The sequence below is a fragment of the Giraffa tippelskirchi genome, chromosome 11 (genome assembly GCF_054371585.1).
Source record: "Giraffa tippelskirchi isolate mGirTip1 chromosome 11, T2T-mGirTip1v1.2.pri, whole genome shotgun sequence".
In the NCBI taxonomy this organism is placed as follows: Eukaryota; Metazoa; Chordata; class Mammalia; order Artiodactyla; family Giraffidae; genus Giraffa; species Giraffa tippelskirchi.
The window spans coordinates 123,806,900-123,828,832 of NC_137285.1; the positions used below are offsets into that span (position 1 = coordinate 123,806,900).

At 52.6% G+C, this 21,933-nt stretch overlaps 1 protein-coding gene across 6 annotated transcripts; it reads left to right on the top strand.

The window, feature by feature from the left end:
* Positions 1–94: 94 nt before the first annotated feature.
* Positions 95–15,333, top strand: ATG16L2 (autophagy related 16 like 2). 6 transcript variants are annotated; one of them, XM_081539499.1, is made up of 18 exons: positions 95–544; positions 2,159–2,258; positions 2,817–2,907; positions 8,192–8,265; positions 8,532–8,783; positions 8,895–8,960; positions 9,306–9,419; positions 10,444–10,506; positions 11,034–11,142; positions 11,538–11,643; positions 12,361–12,431; positions 12,687–12,758; positions 12,867–12,987; positions 13,314–13,419; positions 14,043–14,192; positions 14,405–14,452; positions 14,564–14,665; positions 14,977–15,333. In XM_081539499.1, the coding sequence occupies exons 1-18, from the start codon at positions 130–132 to the stop codon at positions 15,062–15,064; spliced, it is 2,148 nt and encodes a 715-aa protein (XP_081395625.1). In that variant the 5' UTR covers positions 95–129; the 3' UTR covers positions 15,065–15,333. The 6 variants fall into 6 exon arrangements, with proteins under 6 accessions (XP_081395625.1, XP_081395628.1, XP_081395626.1 ...); XM_081539502.1 differs by having other exon boundaries at positions 95–247; XM_081539504.1 differs by lacking the exon at positions 95–544 and adding an exon at positions 1,924–2,087.
* Positions 15,334–21,933: the final 6,600 nt, after the last annotated feature.

The window sequence follows — 21,933 nt, forward strand, 5'->3', positions numbered from 1 at the left end:
GTACAATCCGGGGATTTCCCCGCCGCGGCCCGCCCCCTGACGTCACGGAGTCCCCTCGGGGCCCCGCCCCTGCCCGGCCGCACCTCCCTTGACTGGAACCGCGCGCGGTACTGGCCGGGGAGGGCGGCCATGGAGGGGCCCGGCGACCCCGGCGCTCCCGCTGCACGCTGGAAGCGCCACATCGTGCGGCAGCTTCGACAGCGGGATCGAACGCAAAAGGCCCTATTCTTGGAGCTGGTGCCGGCCTGTGAGTGCACTGCGCCCGGGGACCGTCGAGGAGATGGGGCTCCGGCCCGGGGAGAGGGTTTGGTTGGCTCTTCCGGTTGTGACTCAAGAGCACCGATGCCTTTTCGCCTCCGAAGCCTGGGGCCTCCTGGCCCCGCTGTCTATTACGCCCCATCTCCGACTAGCCAGCGTTCCTACCTTTTCCGATCCAAGTTCCGCGGAGACTCTCCTCCTGGACGGAGCTCCCTCCTGGGGCTACCGCTCTTCCTCGCCCCTCAGGGCCTGGCACGGGCTGGGCTTCCTATGCACGGGTACATAAGTGAGTGTTGGATTTTTAGGGTCTCTTAGCCTTCCCCTTCCTGGGAAGTCCCCAGGACCTGATCAGTCTGATCAGTCCATTTGGTCCCCATAAGCACAGATCTCGGGACTGGTCAGAACAGCTACTTCTGAACTCTGAATCTCTAGAGAGGGAGCTCAGAATCCGAGGCTTCGCCACAGACAGGTGATCCTGGTTCAGGTTTTTGGAGCATCTCTGTGCCCAACCAATCCCAGCCTGAGGGGGAAGCAGGGACTCCAGGCTGTGGAGGGAGGTGGCTGAGCCTGGGGAAGTCAGATTCTGAGAGTTGTTTCTGGGGAGCTGGTCAGGAATGGGTGTGGCAGTTCAAGCCTGTATGAGCAGGTGTGCATCTGTGTGTGCACCTCTGGTTATCTGAGATTGTATGTCTAAGGTTCCAAGTCTAACCACAGTCCCTCCAGCTCCAATACTGGTCCTAATCTTGGCTGCTGTTTAACCATCTCCCCCAGCCCCACAACTGAACTTATTGCTCTTGTCCTGGGACACTTCTTTGCAACCTTCCAAGCTGTTGGTCCTCTCTGTTTGGGGATGTGAGGCCAGCCCTCTACCTGTAGGCAGCCTCACTTCACCACTGTTCTGATGGACAATAGAACCCTCCAGTATGAGAGAGGAGTCACCCCCACCCACCCCCTGGGAGCTGCAAATCTGTGGGAGTGGAGTGATCCTGGAGGGCTGAACTCAGAGACATTGCAGGTCCAGTCTTCTTTGTGGTCTTGGACAGATCGTTGTGGTCTTGGACAAATCTTAACCCTAAGCCTTGGATTTCTCACTCATAAAGTGGGCAAAATGGCATCCTCTTTAGATTTGCTTGGGGGGGGGGCAGAACAATGCCCTGGGGCTTGGGGTGGGGTTTTGTGTGAGAACAAGGCCAGCAACCTAGGTGACCTAGGTGACTGACCTAGGTGACCAGTAGGGGACAGGGAGAGGGAAAGGGGCTGAGGAGTCAGGCCTGGGCCTCACCTCTACCCCACCCTGAAACTGGTGAGAAAAGAGAAAATGACCAGGGATGGGGTGGAGGGGCTGTATTCCAGGGTATGTAACAGAAACTACCAAACTCAAGAACTTTCTGTTCTGGCCTGAGGGGAACCTTACAACAACCCAGGGGAAGTCAGGACTGTTTTTTAGTACTGATACAGAAAGTTAGAGCTCCTGGAAGGGAAGTATCTCGCCAAAGGCCACAGGCTAGTGGAGCTTAGTTTGTTTCATCACTCTGGGGCTAGGCCCTGCCTTGGGGGAGGTTGAATGAATCCCTGGCCCCTTCCTTCCCTCGAGACCCTCAGCAGGCATTGGCCAGCTATCTCCTTTCCCCTAATGGTTGTCCTTCTCTGTCCCTGGGAGAGCAGGTCTTCTCCTGGGAGGACCTGGGGGCTATGCTCTTAGGAGGCTGTGCAAGGGCTGGAGGTCCTGATGGAGCTACACTAACCCCCTGCAGGCAAGACAGAGCCCAGCCTGCCAGTGGCTCTCCCTCCTGCATCCCTGTACTCCTGCAGCCCTCCCAGCCAGAGAGGTAACTTGTCTGCCTGGGGTCTGCTGGAAAGTGTCCATCTCTGCTCCAGGCTCACCCTTTTGCACCCCTAGATAACCGCCTCCTGGAGAAAGCTGAGCTGCTGGCCCGATTCTCAGAGAAGCTGCAGCCGGAGCCAAACGATGTCACTCCCTCTGTCCACCAGGGTCCCTGGTGAGTGTTTGTGTCTGCGGTCACAATGGGCTTCCTGTGCCCAGGCCCAGCCCCCACCGCCTCTGCTGGGTTCATTCTCTCCCTGGCACCTCATTGGCCCTTGGCTGCTGCCCAGGGGAGGGGGAGGTAAGCTCTTGAGCCTTCCCCCAGGCCCGCTGCTTAGAATGTCCTTCCCAGTTCATCTCTCTGCCTTTATCCCACCTCTTCCCCCCAGATCCCCCGTACATCTGTCTTTTTGTTTGCCTGCTCCTCACCTGATGCCTACAGAAAGTACATGATGCCACCTATTTCTAAGGAGTGAAAATGAGAACCAGGGATGGGTTGGGGCTCAGAGTTGGGAGATGCTTATGAGAGGGGTCCTGGCAGGGGAACTCTGGGGCAAGCCCAGAGCAGAGGAGTCATGGACAGCTCCAGTTCCTGGAGATTTGATCTTTCCTCTGCTGACTTTTGGGCTCCCACCTTCCTCAGGAGAAAATGCATAGCTCTGGCTTCGGACTTTTCATGTGCATCCTCTGGGTGAATGGTGGGACAACAAACACCGCTCTGATTGGTTGGCAGGGAGAAGGAGTCAGACCAAGGCCTATCACCAGCAGCTCTGAGGGTGAAGTGGCAAGAGAAGGCGGAGGGGCTCCGGCTGGAGTGTGGAGAGGTAGGCGGGGTAGGGGTCTGAGAGAGAATGAGGTGGGCCCAGGATCCAGAACTTTGAGGCTGGGAGATGTGGTCCAAGGGAGCCAGCAAGTGAGGAAGATTCCCCAAGTCCAATGCCTTGAGGCCAGACAGGGCTCAGAGTGCTCTTGAGCTTGGCCCTGGCAGCCCAAGATGAAGTGGGCTCCAACGGCAGCTGGAGGAAGTGAGGTGAGAGCTCAGGGAGGAGTGTGAGGTGTGCAGGAAACAGGCAGCCTCTGTTCCCCTTGGATGGTTCAGCCTGCTCTGCTCATCACTTGCCCTGCAAACCCTGGGGACCAGTACCAGCTAACACTCAATACACATTTGCAGACTATAAATAGGGTGGTCCACCTCCATGGCAGGGTGTGCTACCTCTACCTGACACTGACCTTCCCCACCTCTCCTGCTGCCATGGTGTCTCTTGGCTTCTGTTGCTTCTGAACTTCCTTTTCTGGCTACTTTCCCTCCTCCTTATTCCCATCCCTGTAGATGTGGGTGTTCTTTAGAACTTGGGTGGGTTCACTGACTCCCATGGACTTTCTGTGTTTGCTAACTCCCAGATCCATCTCTAGCTCAGTCTTCTCTTAGGAGCTCCAGACTCTCTCAGCTGCTTTTTGGACTTCAAATCTAAAATCAGACTCATTGTCACCCCTGTAATAATATGGTCAATACTACATTGACGATACTGGGTTAAGTGTTACTTTAGCTAATCCTCTCTCTACTTTATGGTTTCAGAGGAAGCAAAGGCTTTGAGAGGTAGAGCCAGGATCTGAACTCTCTCCTGCACGAATCTGCTTTCTGTGATCTCCATTCATTCTGTCAACAAATATTTATTGACAAGTACTATATTCAAGGCACAGGCAGTGCAGCAGTAAACAAGACCTGGCCCCATGAAGCTTCTAGTCCACTGGAGGAGGCTGAGGAGCCATTAAATACCTACCTAGATGTTGTTGTTCAGTCACTAAGTTGTGTCCAACTCTTTGCAACCCCATGGACCACAGCACACCAGGCTTCCCTGTCCTTCGCTATCTCCCAGCGTTTGCTCAAACTCAAGTCCACTGAGTTATTGATACTATCCAACCATCTCATCTTCTGTCATCCTCTTCTCCTCCTGACCTCAATCTTTCTCAGCATCAGGGACTTTTCCAGTGAGTCAGCTCTTCGCATCAGGTGACTGAAATATTGGAGTGTCAGCTTCAGCATCAGTCCTTCTAATGAATATTTAGGGTTTTTTTTTTTTTCCTTTGGATCGACTGGTTTGATCTCCTTGCAGTCCAAGGGACTCTCAAGAGTCTTCTCCAACACCACAATTCAAAAGCATCAATTCTTTGGTGCTCAGCCTTCTTTATGGTCCAACTCTCACATCCATACATGACTACTAGAAAAACCATAGCTTTGCCTATATGGACCTTCATTGGCAAAGTGATGTCTCTGCATTTTTTTTTCTTAAAAAAAATTTATTTTTAATTGATGGATATTTGCTTTACAATATTTTGTTAGTTTCTGCCATACATCAACCGATGTCTCTGCTTTTTAATATACTGCCTAGGTTTGTCATAGCTTTCCTTCCAACAAGCAAGCATCTTTTAATTTCATGGCTGCAGTCACCATCTGCAGTGATTTTAGAGCCCAAGAAAATAAAATCTGTCATTGTTTCCATTGTTTCCCCATCTGTTTGCCATGAAGTGATGGGACCAGGTGCCATGATCTTCAGTTTTTGAATGTTGAGTTTTAAGCCAGCCTTTTCACTTTGCTCTTTCACCTTCATCAAGAGGCTCTTTAGTTCCTCTTCACTTTCTGCCTTTAGGGTGGTGTCATCTGCATATGTCCAGTTGTTGATATTTCTCCTGGCAATCTTGTGATTCCAGCTTGTGCTTCATCCAGCCCAGCATTTCGCATGATGTACTCTGCATAGAAATTAAATAACCAGGGTGACAATATACAGTCTTCACATACCTCTTTCCCAATTTTGAACCAGTCTATTGTTCCATGTCCACTTCTAACTGTTGCTTCTTGACCCACATACAGGATTTCTCAGGAGGCAGGTAAGGTGGTCTGGTGTTCCCATCTTTTTAAGAATTGTCCACAGTTTGCCGTGATCCATACAATCAAAGGCTTTAGGGTAGTCAATGAAGCAGAGATAGATGTCTTTATGGAATTTCCTTGCTTACTCTATGATCCAGTGAATGTTGGCAATTTGATCTTTGGTTCCTCTGCCTTTTCTAAACCCAGCTTGTACATATGGAAGTTCTAGATTCACATACTGCTGAAGCCTAGCTTGAAGGATTTCCAGGTCACTTGCTCAACTAATGTCCAGCTGAGACTATGAACCCAGGGAGAGCCTCTCCCTCAGACCCCCTACTGTAGTTGCAACTACATTTGAGAGGTGATTTTCAAACATCTGAGCCCCCTTCTGAGCTGTGAGCACCCCAAGGATTGAGATGTCTTTGCTTTGCCTCCATTATATCTCTGGGGCCTTTCTCCACAGTCCATCAGCGATGAACATTTATAGACTAGGTGATAAACGAGGTAGATACTTTGGTCACCTGATGTGAAGAGCCAACTCACTGGAAAAGACCCTGATACTGGGAAAGATTGAGGGCAAGAGAAGAAGGGGGCAACAGAGGATGAGATGGTTGGATGGCATCACTGACTCAGTGGACATGAGTTTGAGCAAACTCAGGGAGATAGTGAAGGACAGAGAAGCCTGGCATGCTGCAGTTCATGGGGTCACAAAGAATCGGACATGACTTAGCGACTGACCAACAACAGTGGGACTTCCCTGGTGGTCCAGTGGCTAAAACTCCACACTCCCAATGCAAGGGGCCTGGGTTTGATCCCTAGTCAGGGAATTAGATCCCACATGCCACAACAAAGACCCAGCACACCTAAATAAATAGTGTTTTGTTTTTTTTTAAAAAGGATACTTAAGAAAACGAAGTAGATCATTCCCCCCTCCATTGGTAGTTATCAGTCAGGAAACCCAGGGTCACCTCTGCCCCCTTGCAACCTTCCATCCATCCTGAGCTAGTCACCAGCTCATGGATCCTGCCTCCAAATCCATCAACTTCCACTTCCTGTACCCTATCTGACCTGGTCCAAGTTATTCTCATTACTCTAGATAATGCCTCTTTTGCCACCCTCTCCATTCTCCATTCAGCACTCAGAGTGATATATTTTTAATAATAAAAAATGATCTCTATTAAAAAAGACAAGTAGTACACAAATACATGCTTGTTGTGAACATTTCAAGAGAACAGAAGCCCACAGAGTAAAAAAAGTAAAAGCTCCTTTCACCACTCTCCCCATTATCAGTTTGGTGCATATTTTCCAAAGCTTAGCCTGGCTCCCCAGTTGAGTTCTTCAGCCTCAGGTTGCATTTCCTGCCACTCTCTTGTCCCTGAGCTCCTGGTTCCCTTTGTCTGGGATACTTCCAGGCACCCCTTGTCCTCGGCACTCCCTCCTCGTGACAGCCTCAGACACAAACCAGTCAGTTACCATTGGATATGCCAAGGGACAAGGAGAGACTTTTTCTTTAATTCTTAGTACTGTTTCACATATCACAACAAGCATGTATTATCATTTTAACTTTTTATTGAAATAATTTTAGATCCACTGGAAGTTGCAAAGACAGCACAGAGAGGTCCTGTGCAGGCTTTTACCCAGTATCTCCCAGTGGTTACATCTTATGCCTGACTGTCGTACACACAGTCAGGGAATAGATGTTAGTATGAATGTATATAGTTCTTTGTCATTTTGCCACTTGTGTAGATTTGTGTGCCCATCAAGATATAGCACAATTTCATCACCACCCCGTTTTAGTCACAACTCAGCCTTCTCCTCTGACCATCCCTAACTCCTAACCACTAATCTGTTTTCTACCTCTATTATTTGGATTTTGAAAAGCATCAAAAAATACTGAATCCCAGAACATCAATGAAAGTATATGATCAGTGAGGAAACAGAAGTGATGGTTAGATTGTTTCATGGTGGAACGAATTATAAATGTTATAAACTGGGCCAGGGACTTCCCTGGTGGTCCAGTGGCTAAGACTCCATGCCTCCTAATGCAGGGGGTACAGGTTCAATTCTCAGTCAGGGAACTAAATCTTGTATGCCGCAACTGAGATCTCATGTGCTGCAGCTCAGAGCTGGCACATCTAAATAAATATTAAAAAACAACAAACAAACAAAAAACTGGGCCAATTATAGACCCTGAATGTGCAAGGCGCCTACCCCAGCCCACTCACAGAGGGAGTCAGTGTAGGTAGACATCAACCTTGCTCCTCAGCTCGTCTCTCACCGGGCCCACATGAGGAAGAACACAGGGACAGGTTAGTAGCAAGAGCCCCCAGCTTTAGTGCTTTCATGTTCCTCTTGCCACCCTGCTGGGAACTGCTTCTCTAAGCATCTGTCTCTCTCACTGACCCTTCAGCTCTGTGGTTTCCCCAGCTCTTGGCTCTTGGATGGACTGTTCAGTAAGGTAGGGGACAGATGAGATGACCCTCCCCTGACTCTGGGGCTGGTGGGCAGCTCCAGTATTCAGTCTAGGCCCTGTGCTCCCACAGTCCATTCCTATTCTTAGCCTGTGTGCCTCTGTTCAGAGCATCTTGTTGCTCTCTGGGACTTACGCTTGGGTAAGCCAGGGCTTGGAGAGGTGGGGAACAGAACACACTTAACACTTGCAGCCCTTTACTTGGAGCATGTTAGGTGGCCTGGGTTCAGATATCAGTTCTGCCACTTAGCTGTATGACTTTGGGCAAGACACTTAACTAGAGAAGTGTCAATGTCCTCATCTGTAAACTGGGAGAATGGCAGTAACTACCAGATTATAAAAGAGTTGGTATTGTAGAGTGCTCAGAACAAGACCCAGCACACATTAAGTGCTATATAACCAGTCACCATTATTTAAAATACTATTCCTTATAGTAATTCAGTGTTACCCTACGAGGTAAGCACTGCTATTCGCGTTGGACAGGTTCAGAGCGGTTAAATCACTACCGCGGGTCACAGAGAAAAGTGGCGCTGCAAGGAGTGAAACTCAGGTGTTAGGCTCCAGAGCCTAAGGCCCTTCCGTTGATCCCTGAAATGGCAGTGTATTCTTGTGCTTGATGCCTTAGCTATCTGCTTCTCAGCTTTCAGGTGAGCTAGGGAGCGGGTGGGAAGAGAGGCAGACCCCGTCCTACCAGCCTCTCCCGCCGGAGAGGGGCTGGAGGCTCTGCCCAGAGGCGCCCATGCCTACCTGTCCCGCGCCTCCGCCGCTGCAGATGGCCTACCAGGTGGTGGAGAAGAGCGCGATCCTGGGCACTTTGGAGTCGCAGCTGGAGGAGCGGCAGAGCAGGTGAGGCGCGGGCGGGGAGCACCTCGGGGAGGCTCTGGGCCATCACTGCCGGGGTGGGGGGCACGGGGTCACCCCGCAGGTCTCCAGAAGGGCCTGACAGCGTAACGCCCCCTAGGCCTGTGGCTGGTCGCAGAGGCCGAGAGCTGCAGGACTTCGAGGGAGACGTGGCTTAGCCTCCGCGCTGGCCGCGTGGCCAGGGGCAAGTCTGTCCCAGCTCTCAGACCTGTCCCCCCAGGGTGGTGACGGAGGTGCTTCCTGTCCTCTAGGCTGGCAGCTCTGAAGGCCCGCGTGGAGCAGCTGGAGGAGGCTCGGGCGAAGGAGGCTAGACAGGTGCACGCGCGGCGCGCGCTGAATGAGGAGCAGCGGGCGGCTTACGAGGCGCTGCGCGCGCGAGTCGGGCTCCAGGAGGCAGCTCTGCGCAGGCTCGAGGAGGAGGCGCGCGACCTGCTGGAGCGGCTGGTGCAGCGCAAGGCGCGCGCCGCCGCCGAGCGCAACCTGCGCATCGAGTGCCGGGAAAGGTGAGAGCAACCCGGGGGTCAGTCTGGGAGGTGAGCTGTCCTGGTGGGGAGGGTCCCGACCCCCCGTCCCGACACCAGAACTGCTTGACTCTGGAGGCTTTTCTATCCCAGGGCCAAGCAAGCGCGGGTGTCCCAGGAGCTGAAGAAGGCAGCCAAGCGGACAGTGAGCATAAGCGAGTAAGAATGAGGATGCGCCTGGGACCTGTCTGCCGAGCCTCCGCTGGGGGCTCTGTAATGCCCTGTCCCGGCGCCGCTACTGTTCTACCCCGCCCTCACCTGCCTGCGGCCATCTGTGCGTCTGACCACAAGTGTGCACAGTACTGGTGCCGAAGCCCCCAGGTAGACTGAGCCCAAGACACGTGCGGACACAGGTGGTCATAGGAGCCAGCATCTGCGCCCACCACACATGCTCCCGCACTGACCCTCGTCTCTGGGGATGCCCATCCTCACCGAGCAGGGCGCAGGGGCACGGAGGGGCTGGCCTGGTCCCTTAGCCGTCCTAAGCTTCATTCTCTCTCCCAGGAGCCCAGACAGACTAGGCGATGGGGTCAGAGAGGAAGCAGAAACTCTGGTCCTGGCTGCTAAGCCAGGGTCCCTGGAGAGTGAGGCTGGTGAGAAATGGAAGCGGCCCTTCAGGTGAGGACTGTCCCAGCGCTCTGAGCTGGCCCCTTCCAATCTTTCTAAGGTGAGGACTATCCCTGGCTCTGAGCTGGGCCCCTCTAGTCTTCCTAAAGGACCTTAGGCCAGCCTTTGGGTTGAGAGGAGTTTGAGCAGAGACTGGGGTACACTTAGACCCCAGGGCAGCTGAAACTTCAGTACCTGGAGCCCCTTGGGGTCAGTGCCACGTCAGGGACTCCAACCTTTGTCCTCACTCCTTTTTCCTCCTTCCTAAGACCAGAGCTCTGGGGGTGGGATGGCAGGCTGGTGAAAGAGGGTGACAGGAGGGAACCTGTGGGCAAGGTCCAAGGCTCAACTGTCACAAGCATGTGTGTACATACCTGGGGACATCAAAGCACGTGTGTGTACAACTTAGGTGAGCGTACCTGAATGCGTGTGAAGCATGTGTAGATGTGAACTCATATGGGTGGGACCTGATTGAGGCTTCAGTCCTTGGATGCCCCTCCCTCCATCTCCCCCATCTGTCTTGATTTGCCTGGCATTGAGACTGCCCCCCTCCTCAGCCCTTTCTTGCAGGTTGCTGGTGTCCAGGCCTCAGGGTGGTGAAGGAACCCTGGGGAGGGGCATGAGACACTGGTCCCCAAAGCCTTGGGAGCTCTGGTGGGCCAGGTCATCTCAGGACACATGCTTTCCTAGGTATTTCTGGGATCTAGGTTTCCCCATGCCCCTGTCCCCAGCCTTGTGCTATCTCAGCTTGGGGGCACCTCCATCCTACCCCACAGGTCTCAGCTCAGCCTCCCATGAACTTTTGCTGGGGGGCACCTAGGTGGTGAGGCAGTTTTTTACCTATCATGGTGAAACTGGGAGACTTCATTCCAAATCCCTGCCTTCCTCCACCTTCCTGGGACTGCTCCGGGCCACCATGCTCTCCTGGCATTGGAGGAGTAAGTTCTTGTTCTGGCTCAAGAGTATAGGGATGAATGACTGCGGTCCACACACCCACCGGCCAGCCCCTTAAACATCTCTCTCGATTCTGCCTCAGGTCAGCCTCTGCCACCTCCCTGACGGTGTCCCGCTGTGTGGATGTAGTGAAGGGGCTTCTGGAGTAAGTGTGTGTGCAGCACCGTGTGTGTGAAGGTGTTGGGCGCCTTGGATGCCTGTGTCATATTCCTGGAGCCCAGGCCTGGGCTGTGTATGCGTCCTGGTCTGTCCTTCCATGCTCTGCCCAGCACTGTGTGTGTGAGTCTCTGCTGAGCCCCAGAGGCAGGAGCTGGGTGATGGCCTCATTCCTAGCCCCTGCCTGGCTGTCTTCTGGGCTCTGTCCTTCATCCAGGGTCCTCACAGGGGACCAAGGGCTCCAAGGTGAGGCCAGACAGGAACTACCACTCATTTGGGAAAAAGAGGCTCAGAAATGTCAGGGCTTCGTTCAGGGTCACAGTGCCAACCAAGCAGTGCTCCGAGGTTCCTCAGGATCCACCAACCCCGCCCTGCCTCTGTGCTTGTCTCGGTGCCGCTGGCCATGTTCTGCAGCCTTCTATGTCTGCTTCCTGTTGCTGCTGCTTCAGGAGAGCTTGAAGGACCTTCTCCCTCTCAGAAGGCTTTGCTGAATGCCCTCCTGACCCCCTCCCCCAGTTTCAAGAAGAGAAGAGGCCACTCAATCGGGGGAGCCCCCGAGCAGCGATACCAGAGCATCCCCATGTGTGTGGCCGCCCGACTTCCCACCCAAGCTCAGGATGTGCTGGTAAGGAGGAGCTGGGCCAAGTGCATGGGGTATGATACGGGAGTACAGGTCCCAGGAGTGGTCTCAGGAGGCCAGGGAAGCAAGGATGGGCCCTTCAGTGGGAGCAGGAGTTTTTCTCCCACAGCTTGTGCTGGGAGCCCTTCGGCATTTTATAATGAGAGGGAGAGATGGGAGGCCAGGAGGCCAGGTAGGGGAGTACTGGGAACATGGGAGGAGGCTGCTACTAGGGTCCAGTCAGAGGTGATGAGCCCCTGTGGGGCAAAGTTTGAAACTCAAGAGTTCAAAGAGAGACCCCAATGTGTGCAAGGATGCGTGGCAGAGAGCTGGCTGTGAGTGTGCACAAAGAGGCGTGTGTGGTGAAGACCAGGAGCACTGACCTCCCCTTTTCCCCACAGGATGCCCACCTCTCCGAGGTCAGTGCTGTTCGTTTTGGTCCCAACAGCAGCCTCCTGGCCACCGGAGGGGCTGACCGCCTCATCCTCCTCTGGAATGTCGTGGGAGGTGAGGGTCGCTGCCCACAGGCAAGCTCAGTCCTTTCTCTCCAGACCTCACCCTCACCTTGCTCCTTGGTGGGAAAGGTATTGGGTGTCTTTGTGTCTCCTCACCCGGTCATCCTTGTGGGCAGTGGCCTGATGACCCCTTGGCAAGAGTTCTGGGCTCACTGCTCCTAAGGAGGGAAGAGCTCTCACCTCTTGGAGTCGAGGCCTGCACGGTGGGCAGGGCTCAGCTCAGATGGTCCCTGTTGGGGTGGTGAGGATACCATGTCAGGACATTTTACAGGGACAGACCCTTGAGCAGGTCTCTGGGGTCCACCAGGCCACCTAGCATCACTGAGATCTCAGAACTCAGTTCTGAGACAAGTGTTAGTTATCTGCTGTGTTCTGCAGATGGGGGTGCACTGGGGAGTGAAAACTGGCTCCTAGAGGCTTCCTGGAGGAGGCCAGTCCCCAGCTGCCTGGCCTGGCTTGCTGTGTGACCTAAGGACAGTCCCTTCTCTCTAGACATCTGTGAGACGACCTGCAGCCCCCTGCTGGCAGTTCAGGAAGGTGCAGCCTCTAGCTAGACTCCCCCCACCCCTATCTCCCCGCCCCCAAGAACAGACCCAGCAATTCTGTCCTCTAACTTGGGAGAGATTCATCTTCCCACTCACAGTACAGGCTCCTCTGTTTCATGAGATTAGTGACTTCATTTCGCTTGTTCTTCCCCTGGTCCCCCCAGGGCGCCTGAAGGCCAACCAGACCCTTGAAGGAGCTGGCGGCAGCATCACCAGTGTGGACTTTGACCCCTCGGTGAGAGGACCTAGGTGGCATGGGATGTCCCTCCCTGAGTCTCCACACCGGGCAGGTGGGGCTCTGGGACCTGGGGGAACATCGTGGGTATCCTAGAGCCATGTGTCCTGAGAGGGCGCCTGGATAAATCCTTTTCCTGGGCTTCGATTCTCCTCTGCCTGCCTGGGTGACCTGGGCCGGGGAAGCGCTGAGGCGGCCCGACTCCAGTTTTCTGGCCAGGCCCAGGATCTCTCCTTTCCCTTCCCTTCTCCCCAGGGCTCCCAGCTACTGGCAGCTACTTACAATAAGGCCGCCCAGCTCTGGAAGGTTGGGGAGGCACAGTCCAAGGTGAGGTCTGACTGGGGAGGCAGCCTGGGGGACAGGGGTCATGCCTTGGGTGGAGGGGTTGGTTATGGGGTCTTGGCCATACCCTTGATACTTCCCTGGGATGTGCAGGAAACACTATCTGGACACACAGACAAGGTGACGGCTGCCAAATTCAAGCTGACGAGGCACCAGGCGGTGACTGGGAGCCGGGACCGGACAGTAAAGGAGTGGGACCTCTGCCGAGCCTACTGTGAGGCCCAACCCTCCCCTTCCCCACCCACAAGGACCCTCACAGGCTGGGCCAGGGGGGACTGCAACCTGATCTCTGGGAGGGGCTCCAAGACTTATAGACATTTGGGATGAAACCTAAGGCTCCTCTTTGTCCCCCATTGGTGACGCTTTCCCTGGTTTCTTGGTGACTTCGGGCTTTGGGCTGGAAAACAGGGGCCTCGGTTCTAGTTCTGGGAGGACACTGTACCTCTGGGGCTTCTGGGCCTCAGCTTCGCCACACGTCCAGTGGGCTGGCTCATGATAACCCTTCTCTGAGTCCAGGGCTCTCTCTACTCCTTGGTTTAGGTTCCAGGACCATCAATGTCCTTTCCTACTGTAACGACGTGGTGTGTGGGGACCATCTTATCATTAGTGGTCACAATGACCAGAAGATCCGGTTCTGGGACAGCAGGTGATAGGCACAGGCTGTGGGCAGGGGAGGTGGGGACAGGGCTCCTGTGTTCTCTTCCTTTTTCTGGCCATGGAGCAGCTGAGGGTACCTTGGGGAAGTGAGGCTCTGGTGGCCTCTGTGCTGGGCTTGGTCCCTTGAAGGCTCTGTGGCCTCTGGAGAATCATGCCTCCTTATTGACCCATGGTCCAACCACCATACTCTGCTGGGTCTTGCCAACTGAGTCCCATGTAGTCACCACTTTTTAGTCAAAAAGAACCTAAGAGCCCAAAGTCAGGCTTGAATGGTTTATAAAAATAGCTAAGGCTAGAACCAGAGCTGGAGCCAGCCCTGCCTCAGGCTTTTTCTTCCTCATTTGTAGCAATTGCCTTTGAAACCCTTTGCTCTCTCTTTCACATATTTAAAGACAGATTTTCATTGCTTTCCTCCCAGCACTTATTTTAGTGGCTTAAGGGTTTCAGGGGCTCTGGCTTCAAGTAAGTTCCCGCTGGAAGGGGCTGGCTGTGGTGGGAGATTAGTTGTCAGCCTTGGGGCCTGAGGGTTGGCTCTGGACTTTTGTTAGTCTGTCAGGAGCAGCCTTGTCAAGGTGATTGCTCCTCACCCTCGTCTCCTTTCCTGCTTCTCAGAGGGCCCCGCTGCACCCAGGTCATCCCTGTGCAGGGCCGGGTCACCTCCCTGAGCCTCAGCCACGACCAGCTGCATCTGCTCAGCTGTTCCCGAGATGACACACTCAAGGTCATCGACCTGCGTGTCAGCAACATCCGCCAGGTGTTCAGGTACCTGCCTTCTGCCCACTGGCCCTGTGGCTTTGACTGGGGCAGCTGGGCCTCGTCTCCTGTGAAGCCTGTTGGTGGGGGCCCTCCATGGAGGCTGCTCTGGACCAGGGCCTGCTGAGGTGCCCAAGCCCTTGACAGAAAGGAAGCTCGTTAAGTTTTGGGCTGAGGGCAGGAAGTGGCAGCCCCCTCCATCCTGACCTGTCTGTTCTCAGGGCTGATGGTTTCAAGTGCGGTTCTGACTGGACCAAAGCTGTGTTCAGGTGTGTCTGTGAGAGCACCCGTGCCTGAGTGTGTCCTGTCTGTCTGGGTGTCTGCATGTCTGTGTCCTCACCTCTGGTCTCTTCTCTCTTGCTCTGCTGTGGCTCCTGCAGCCCAGACAGAAGCTATGCGCTGGCAGGGTCCTGGGATGGAGCCCTTTACATCTGGGACGTAGACACTGGGAAACTAGAGAGTAGCCTTCGGGGACCCCACAGGTGAGCATGGCCACTGACCACCACCCCAGCCTCAAGGCCAGTCCTGCTAAGCTGACCCCAGGTCCTCACATGCTTGGGATCTGGAGTCCCCGGCCCTTGTCCCATACCTTCCATCCCTGTCCCCTCAGAGCCCTTCACAGTTCACAGAGTGTCTTCCCATGTGCACTTGGGTCCACTCCCACCACAGCCCTTAGAGCCCACTTTACAAGTGAGGTGATCGGCTCAGAGAGGGCCTCAAACAGCTCAGGTCCAGTGAGGAGGGGCAGGGCCAGCTCCTGACGCCCCTGAATCCTGCCTCTCCCTCTCCTCAGCGCTGCTGTCAACGCCGTGGCCTGGTGCTACTCTGGGAGTCACGTGGTGAGCGTGGACCAGGCCAGGAAGGTTGTGCTCTGGGACTAGTGCCATGACTTCCCTGCCTAAGCTGAGGCTCTAGTCCGAAGCCTGAAGCCGGAGGACAGTTTCCCACTGCCTAGACACTCCACGGCTAGCAGCGGGGTGGGGGTGGCTCAGGGTGTTTAATGGGTAAGAAGGCCTGGCAGGACCCGGCCTGTTGATTTAAAAACAAAGTATGGGTTGGGGGGGCGGGGAGGATTACAGTATTATTTTGTTTTTTTATCTGTTTCTTCACTTTCCTGGCAAAAGTGGAAAAAAAAATGCATTTAAACTGGTGTTTGCTTGCTTCTCTTCAGCATTTAGGGAATGGAGAAGCATCTGGGCTGGAGGCACAAGGAGACCCAGGCTTGGCTCCTGTCCCTCCCACACAGAGCCAGGGCGGAGCAGCCTAATCAGGAGACAATGGGAAGAAAGGCCCAGAGGCAGAAAAGGGCAGTGGCTTTTAGAGCCATGGACATTTCACCTGTGCTCCAAGATAGTCCTGGTGCTTGGGCCCTCTCTTCAGGTACCCAGGGTAGACTGAGGCTGAGGAGGGACCATGTGAGTTCTGAGAGAGGAAGAGTAAAAGAGACACCCTAGAGAGAGCCCTGTGGAAAGAATCCTAAAAAACCAGAGTGATGTCAGGTACTCTGTATACCAGGCCTGCCTTTAGACTGGGGCCATGTTCGTGCCCCAGAGGCAGACCTTGGAGTGGGTGGGGAACACCTTCGATGTGTCTGTGTCAGTGAGGACAGCCATGGGCTGGGCCTGGACCTTCACTTACTTTAGCGTCAAATTTAATCCACACAAGCCTCTGGAGCAGACTTAGCAGGGTGGAACCTGGGCACTCCACTTTCTTCCCCAACTGAGGGCATGGAGGACGGTCAGCAGGACAGCCACTGCCGGTCACCGGGTGTCTAAGGGGACACCTGCCCGTCTCTGAGTGATGGGGGCTGACCTCTGGGGGTCTGCTTAGTTGAGATTCAAAGAGTTTACTCTGAAACTCTCGGCCTCCTCCTTTTATTACCTTACAGAATCCTCCCTGGGGAGCCCTGCTGCCAGTCCCAAGGTTTTGGAAACCACTTCCAAGATGGGCAGGAGAGAGCTAAGAGCCTGGACTCTGCAGCTAGACTGTCTGGGTTTGAATCTCTGCTCTATTATTTAGGAGCTGAATGATTTTGAGCAAGTTACCTTCATGTCTTTGTGCCTTAGTTTCCTCCTCTGTAAAAGGGACTAACAGTAGTATCTACCTCAAAGATTGTTTTAAGGATTCAGTATATTAGTATTTGTAAAATTCCTGGCACACTGGATACCCAAATCTACACTCTGCTGATCCCAGCTCACTCACCGTTGGCCCAGCTCTCCCCTGGGCTCTGGGTGACATACCCAGCTGCCTCCCAGGCATCATGTCTTCCCCTCACACCCCACATCTTCTTGGGCACCAAGGCCTGGGGCTGTTGTGTCTAACTCTCCATTCCAGCTGCCACTGCAGGCCACCTTCTCCTAGACCTGCTATCTCTCCAACCTAGACCCCTCCTCACCACGGCCAGAGTGACTTTCTGAGGATGTATGTTGGTCACACATCAGCCCTTTGAAGTTCTCCACTGCCTGCAGAGAAACTCCTTACCCTCAGGATGTGGCCCTGCTGGCCTCAGCTGCATCTTCACCTCCTTGCTACTCTGCAGTGTGTCTTGCACAGGGTTCTCTCTGCCCAGAATGTTCTTCCCGCCCAGCCCCTAATTCAAGTTTGTCCTTCAGGATCCCCTCACTGAGAGCCTTTCCTCACTTGTCAGGCCGGCGAGGAGCCTCCTCTGCCTCTGTGCCTCCCTGCTTTGTGTCTGCCTCCCTCTGTCTCAGTCAGGCAGCTCTTGAAGGAGGCCAGGATGGGAGCAAAGCACTCTCTGCGATCAGGCCTCAGAGCCACAGAGAAAGCCTCAGGAGATGTTTATTAAGTGATTAAATTCTCTTACTTGACTCAGCAAGTCTGACATTCGAAGTCTCTAGCGGCCACCAAGAGCCAGCAGCTGCCTAGGTGTGCCGAGGCCATTCTCCTACCTCCCAGGGTGGAAAGGCCAATGCTTCCAGCAGCCTCTGTTACTGAGCTGTCAGGCCCTGTGCCTTCTATCCAGTATCTTGTTCTCCCAATCACCTTGTGATGTAGCTATCTTACAGATGAGAAAATCGAGGCTCAGAGAGAGTAAGCGATATGAGGTCACCACAGCTGGCACAGCTGGACTGTGGTTTTAAACATTTTTTTTTTAAAAAACAAAATATCAGAGAATCTGGGCTCCCAATTAAGCAGAGCTACAGGGCATTCCCTACCATGCTCCAGTGGTGTGCCCACAGCTTCCACTACCAGGTGAGCGACTCTAGCTCCCCGGACTTCCCTGGTGGTCCAGTGATTAGGAATCCACCAGCCAATGAAAGGGTCACAGGTTCAATCGCTGCTCCACATTCTGCAGGGCAACCAAGCCCATGCGCCACATCTACTGAGCCTGTTCTCTAGACCCTGCGAGCTGAAACTAATGAAACCTGCCTGCCTAGAGCTCGTGTTCTGCAACAAGAGAGGCCACTGCAAAGAGACGCCTGTCCACCGAACCTAGAGAGTAGCCCCCTCTCACTGCGAGAGCAAGCCTACACGTAGCAACGAAGACCCAGCACAGTCAAAGATAAAATAAAAAAATAATTACTGAAATCCCTCCCTGCATCTTCTCTTCATTCTGGCCCTGGGTGCCTAGGCCTGAGCCTGGAGGGTTAGTATCCTTTGAACTAAGGGACAAGCAGGACCACAGGAGGGACATGAACTTGATCCTGGGAGGCTGTTACCAGTTCCACCATCTGGGGCAAGCACCTCCCAGGACTGCAGTGGAGACTGATTAGAGGACACAGAAGTGGTCATGAGAAAATGACCTGACTCAACTCCTGGCACAGAGTGCCTTCCATTCCCCTCAAGCCTCCCTTTCTTCATGGGGAAGCACATGCAACCTTAATTTACTTGGAGGGAATACTTCCTGAAGGAGCAAGTCTGGAGGGTCAGAGATGGGCCCAGGCATTCCAGGGAATGAGGCAAGTGTGGGGAGAAGGGTTGGCGATGCCACGCAAGGGAAGAGCTTGGAGGGGTGCCAGCTGGGCAGGCTGCACCTCTAGTCTTTGCAGTCCTGGGCAGCAGAGCGGGTGGGGCCAGAACCCTGTGCAGAAGACTGCTCTGGGTTTCGGTTCTCCAGGTCTTTAGTAGTCACTACTCAGGTGTTCAGTCGCTACTCAACCTACTCTGAGGTTGCTGGCCTGAGTTTGTTCCCTAAAGTCCAAACTGTCACCCTTGGGACTTCCCTGGTGGTCCAGTGGTCTTTGCAAGGCAGGAGGCACAGGTTCGATCCTTGGTCAGGGAACTTAGATTCCACATGCTGCAGAGCAACTGAGCCCATACAATGCAACTACTGAGCCTGTGTGCTCTGGAGTCTTAAGAACTGCACAAAGGAGTCTGAGCCTCAGCGAAAGACCCCACGTGATGTTACGGAGATCCTGAGTGCTGCAGCTGAGACCTGATGCAGCCAAATAAATAAATATTAAAAAAAACCCTTCAAAACTGTCGTCCTTGCTGTGCATATGGATTGAGGTCCAGAGAGGAACCAGCAGATCTGGAATAAGAATCTAGGCCCCTGATTCACTCTTCTCTCAAAACTGGACTCAGGTTCTACAGAGGTGCTGACCCATCTTCTGGAGGCCAGTGTTCTAGGTTCCACTCCCAGTTGTCTTCCTGAGACCATGGGCAAATCAGTGGGTGGATTTTCCCACCTGTGAGACTCTTCCTGCTCCATGGCTCTAGGCCTCACCAATGGGGACCTGGCTCTTCCCTGGGTTGGTATACAGACATGAGCAGCACCTTTTCTGCCAGCCTGAGGCTTGAGAGGGAGAAGTGACATAGGCTCTTGTCCTGGGCTCCTACTGTCCCTGGTCATCTCCCTGTCCTGGGAGAGGCACCTTGGCTTGAAACTGCTGTTCCCAAGTCACCCCCACCAGACATGAGCCCTCTGGTGACAGGAATGGGAACTGAGCCATTTGTGTCTCCATGACCAGAATGTGGCCTAGGGCAGTAAGTTGATGACTAGATAAACAGTGATTGAGTGGAGGTGGTCCTGGCCCTTAGTTCTTCTCTGGAGGAATTCTGGTGGCACGAGGTGTGGATCCATCTGTGATATGTGAAATGCCATGTCTGGTAGAGGCTGTTTTCTTTTTATAGATGCACATTCACTAGTCAAAAATATTTCAGCTTATCTCTGCATTATCTTACTCGTATTGTCTTCTCCTTCCCACTTAACAGATGAGAAAACCAAGGCCCAGAAGGGTGAAGGGATGAGTCTAAGGTTGCAGCTAAGTGAGGTAGCCCAGGGACTTGAATACAGGCCTCTTGACCAGGCGCTTCCGCTGCTGTTCACAGGAGCAACTGAGTGACAAGAAACATGTGTATTTGTTTAGCACACAGTGTGGAAGAGGTGTTCCTTTCTGTTGTTCCAGGATAACATTCCAGTAAAGTATTTCCAGAGCAGGGCTCTCTGAAACAGACGAGGCAGAAGTATTGCATTTGTGTTTTCGGCCAGTGGGACCAGGGGAAAGTGGTCCAGGAATGAGACACCCTCTGGAATTAATTCTTGACAGATCAAGCGGTAACAGCCTTTTAAGAGGAAACTTATAAGCTGAAGTTGAATGGTTCTATGAAGACGTACAAGACCTTCTAGAACTAACAGCCAAAAAAGATGTCCTTTTCATTACAGGGGACTGGAATGCAGAAGTAGAAGTCAAGAAACACCTGGCGTAACAGGCAAGTTTGGCCTTGGAGTACAGAATGAAGCAGGGCAAAGGCTAATAGAGTTTTGCCACGAGAACGCACTGGTAATAGCAAACACCCTATTCCAACAACACAAGAGAAGACTCTACACGTGGACATCACCAGATGGTCAACACCGAAATCAGACTGATTATATTCTTTGCAGCCAAAGATGGGGAAGCTCTATACAGTCAGCAAAAACAAGACCAGGAGCAGACTGTGGCTCAGATCATGAAGTGCTTATTTCCAAATTCAGACTTAAATTGAAGAAAGTAGGGAAAACCACTAGTCCATTCAGGTATGACCTAGATCAAATCCCTTATGAATATACAGAGGAAGTGACAAATAGATTTAAGGGACTAGACCTGATAGAGTGCCTGATGAACTATGGACAGAGGTTCGTGACATTGTACAGGAGACAGGGATCAAGAAAATCCCCATGGAAAAGAAATGCAAAAAAGCAAAATGGCTGTCTGAGGAGGCCTTACAGATAGCTGGGAAGAGAAGAGAAGCGAAAAGCAAAGGAGAAAAGGAAAGATATTCCCATCTCAATGCAGAGTTCCAAAGAATAGCAAGGAGAGATAAGAAAGCCTTCCTCAGCGATCAGTGCAAAGAAATAGAGGAAAACAACAGATTGGGAAAGACTAGAGATCTCTTCAAGAAAATTAGAGATACCAAAGGAACATTTCATGCAAAGATAGGCTCGATAAAGGACAGAAATGGTATGGACCTAACAGAAGCAGAAGATATTAAGAAGAGGTGGCAAGAATACACAGAAGAACTGTACGAAAAAGATCTTCATGACCCAGATAATCACGATGGTGTGATCACTCACCTAGAGCCAGACATCCTGGAATGTGAAGTCAAGTGGGCCTTAGAAAGCATCACTACGAACAAAGCTAGTGGAGGGGATGGAATTCCAGTTGAGCTATTTCAAATCCTCAAAGGTGATGCTGTGAAAGTGCTGCACTCGATATGCCAGCAAATTTGGAAAACTCAGCAGTGGCCACAGGACTGGAAAAGGTCAGTTTTCGTTCCACTCCCAAAGAAAGGCAATGCCAAAGAATGCTCAAACTACCGCACAATTGCACTCATCTCACATGCTAGTAAAGTAATACTCAAAATTCTCCAAGCCAGGCTTCAGCAATACGTGAACTGTGAACTTCCAGATGTTCAAGCTGGATTTAGAAAAGGCAGAGGAACCAGAGATCAAATTGCCAATATCCGCTGGATCATCGAGAAAGCAAGAGAGTTCCAGAAAAACATCTATTTCTGCTTTATTGACTATGCCAAAGCCTTTGACTGTGTGGATCACAATAAACTGTGGAAAATTCTGAAAGAGATGGGAATACCAGACCATCTGACCTGTCTCTTGAGAAACCTGTATGCAGGTCAGGAAGCAACAGTTAAAACTGGACATGGAACAACAGACTGGTTCCAAAAAGGAAAAGGAGTACGTCAAGGCTGTATATTGTCACCCTGCTTATTTAACTTATATGCAGAGTACATCATGAGAAACGCTGGGCTGGAAGAAACACAAGCTGGAATCAAGATTGCCGGGAGAAATATCAATAACCTCAGATATGCGGATGACACCACCCTTATGGCAGAAAGTGAAGAAGAACTAAAGAGCCTCTTGATGAAGGTGAAAGAGGAGAGTGAAAAAGTTGCCTTAAAGCTCAACGTTCAGAAAACTAAGATCACGGCATCTGGTCCCATCACTTCATGGCAAATAGATGGGGAAACAGTGGAAACAGTGTCAGACTTTTATTTTTTTGGGCTCCAGAATCACTGCTGATGGTGACCGCAGCCATGAAATTAAAAGACGCTTACTCCTTGGAAGGAAGGTTATGGCCAACCTAGATAGCATATTTAAAAGCAGAGACATTATTTTGCCAACAAAAGTCCTTCTGGTCAAGGCTATGGTTTTTCCAGTGGTCATGTATGGATGTGAGAGTTGGACGGTGAAGAAAGCTGAGCGCTGCAGAATTGATGCTTTTGAACTGTGGTGTTGGAGAAGACTCTTGAGAGTCCCTTGGACTGCAAGGAGATCCAATCAATCCATCCTAAA

Excerpts from the sequence above, each read along its gene's own strand:
- ATG16L2 (XM_081539499.1), top strand. The coding sequence starts at position 130 with ATGGAGGGGCCCGGCGACCCCGGCGCTCCCGCTGCACGCTGGAAGCGC. Across the intron at positions 12,432-12,686 it reads GTGTGGACTTTGACCCCTCG|GGCTCCCAGCTACTGGCAGC; the intron begins GTGAGAGGACCT and ends CCTTCTCCCCAG. Across the intron at positions 14,193-14,404 it reads AACATCCGCCAGGTGTTCAG|GGCTGATGGTTTCAAGTGCG; the intron begins GTACCTGCCTTC and ends GTCTGTTCTCAG.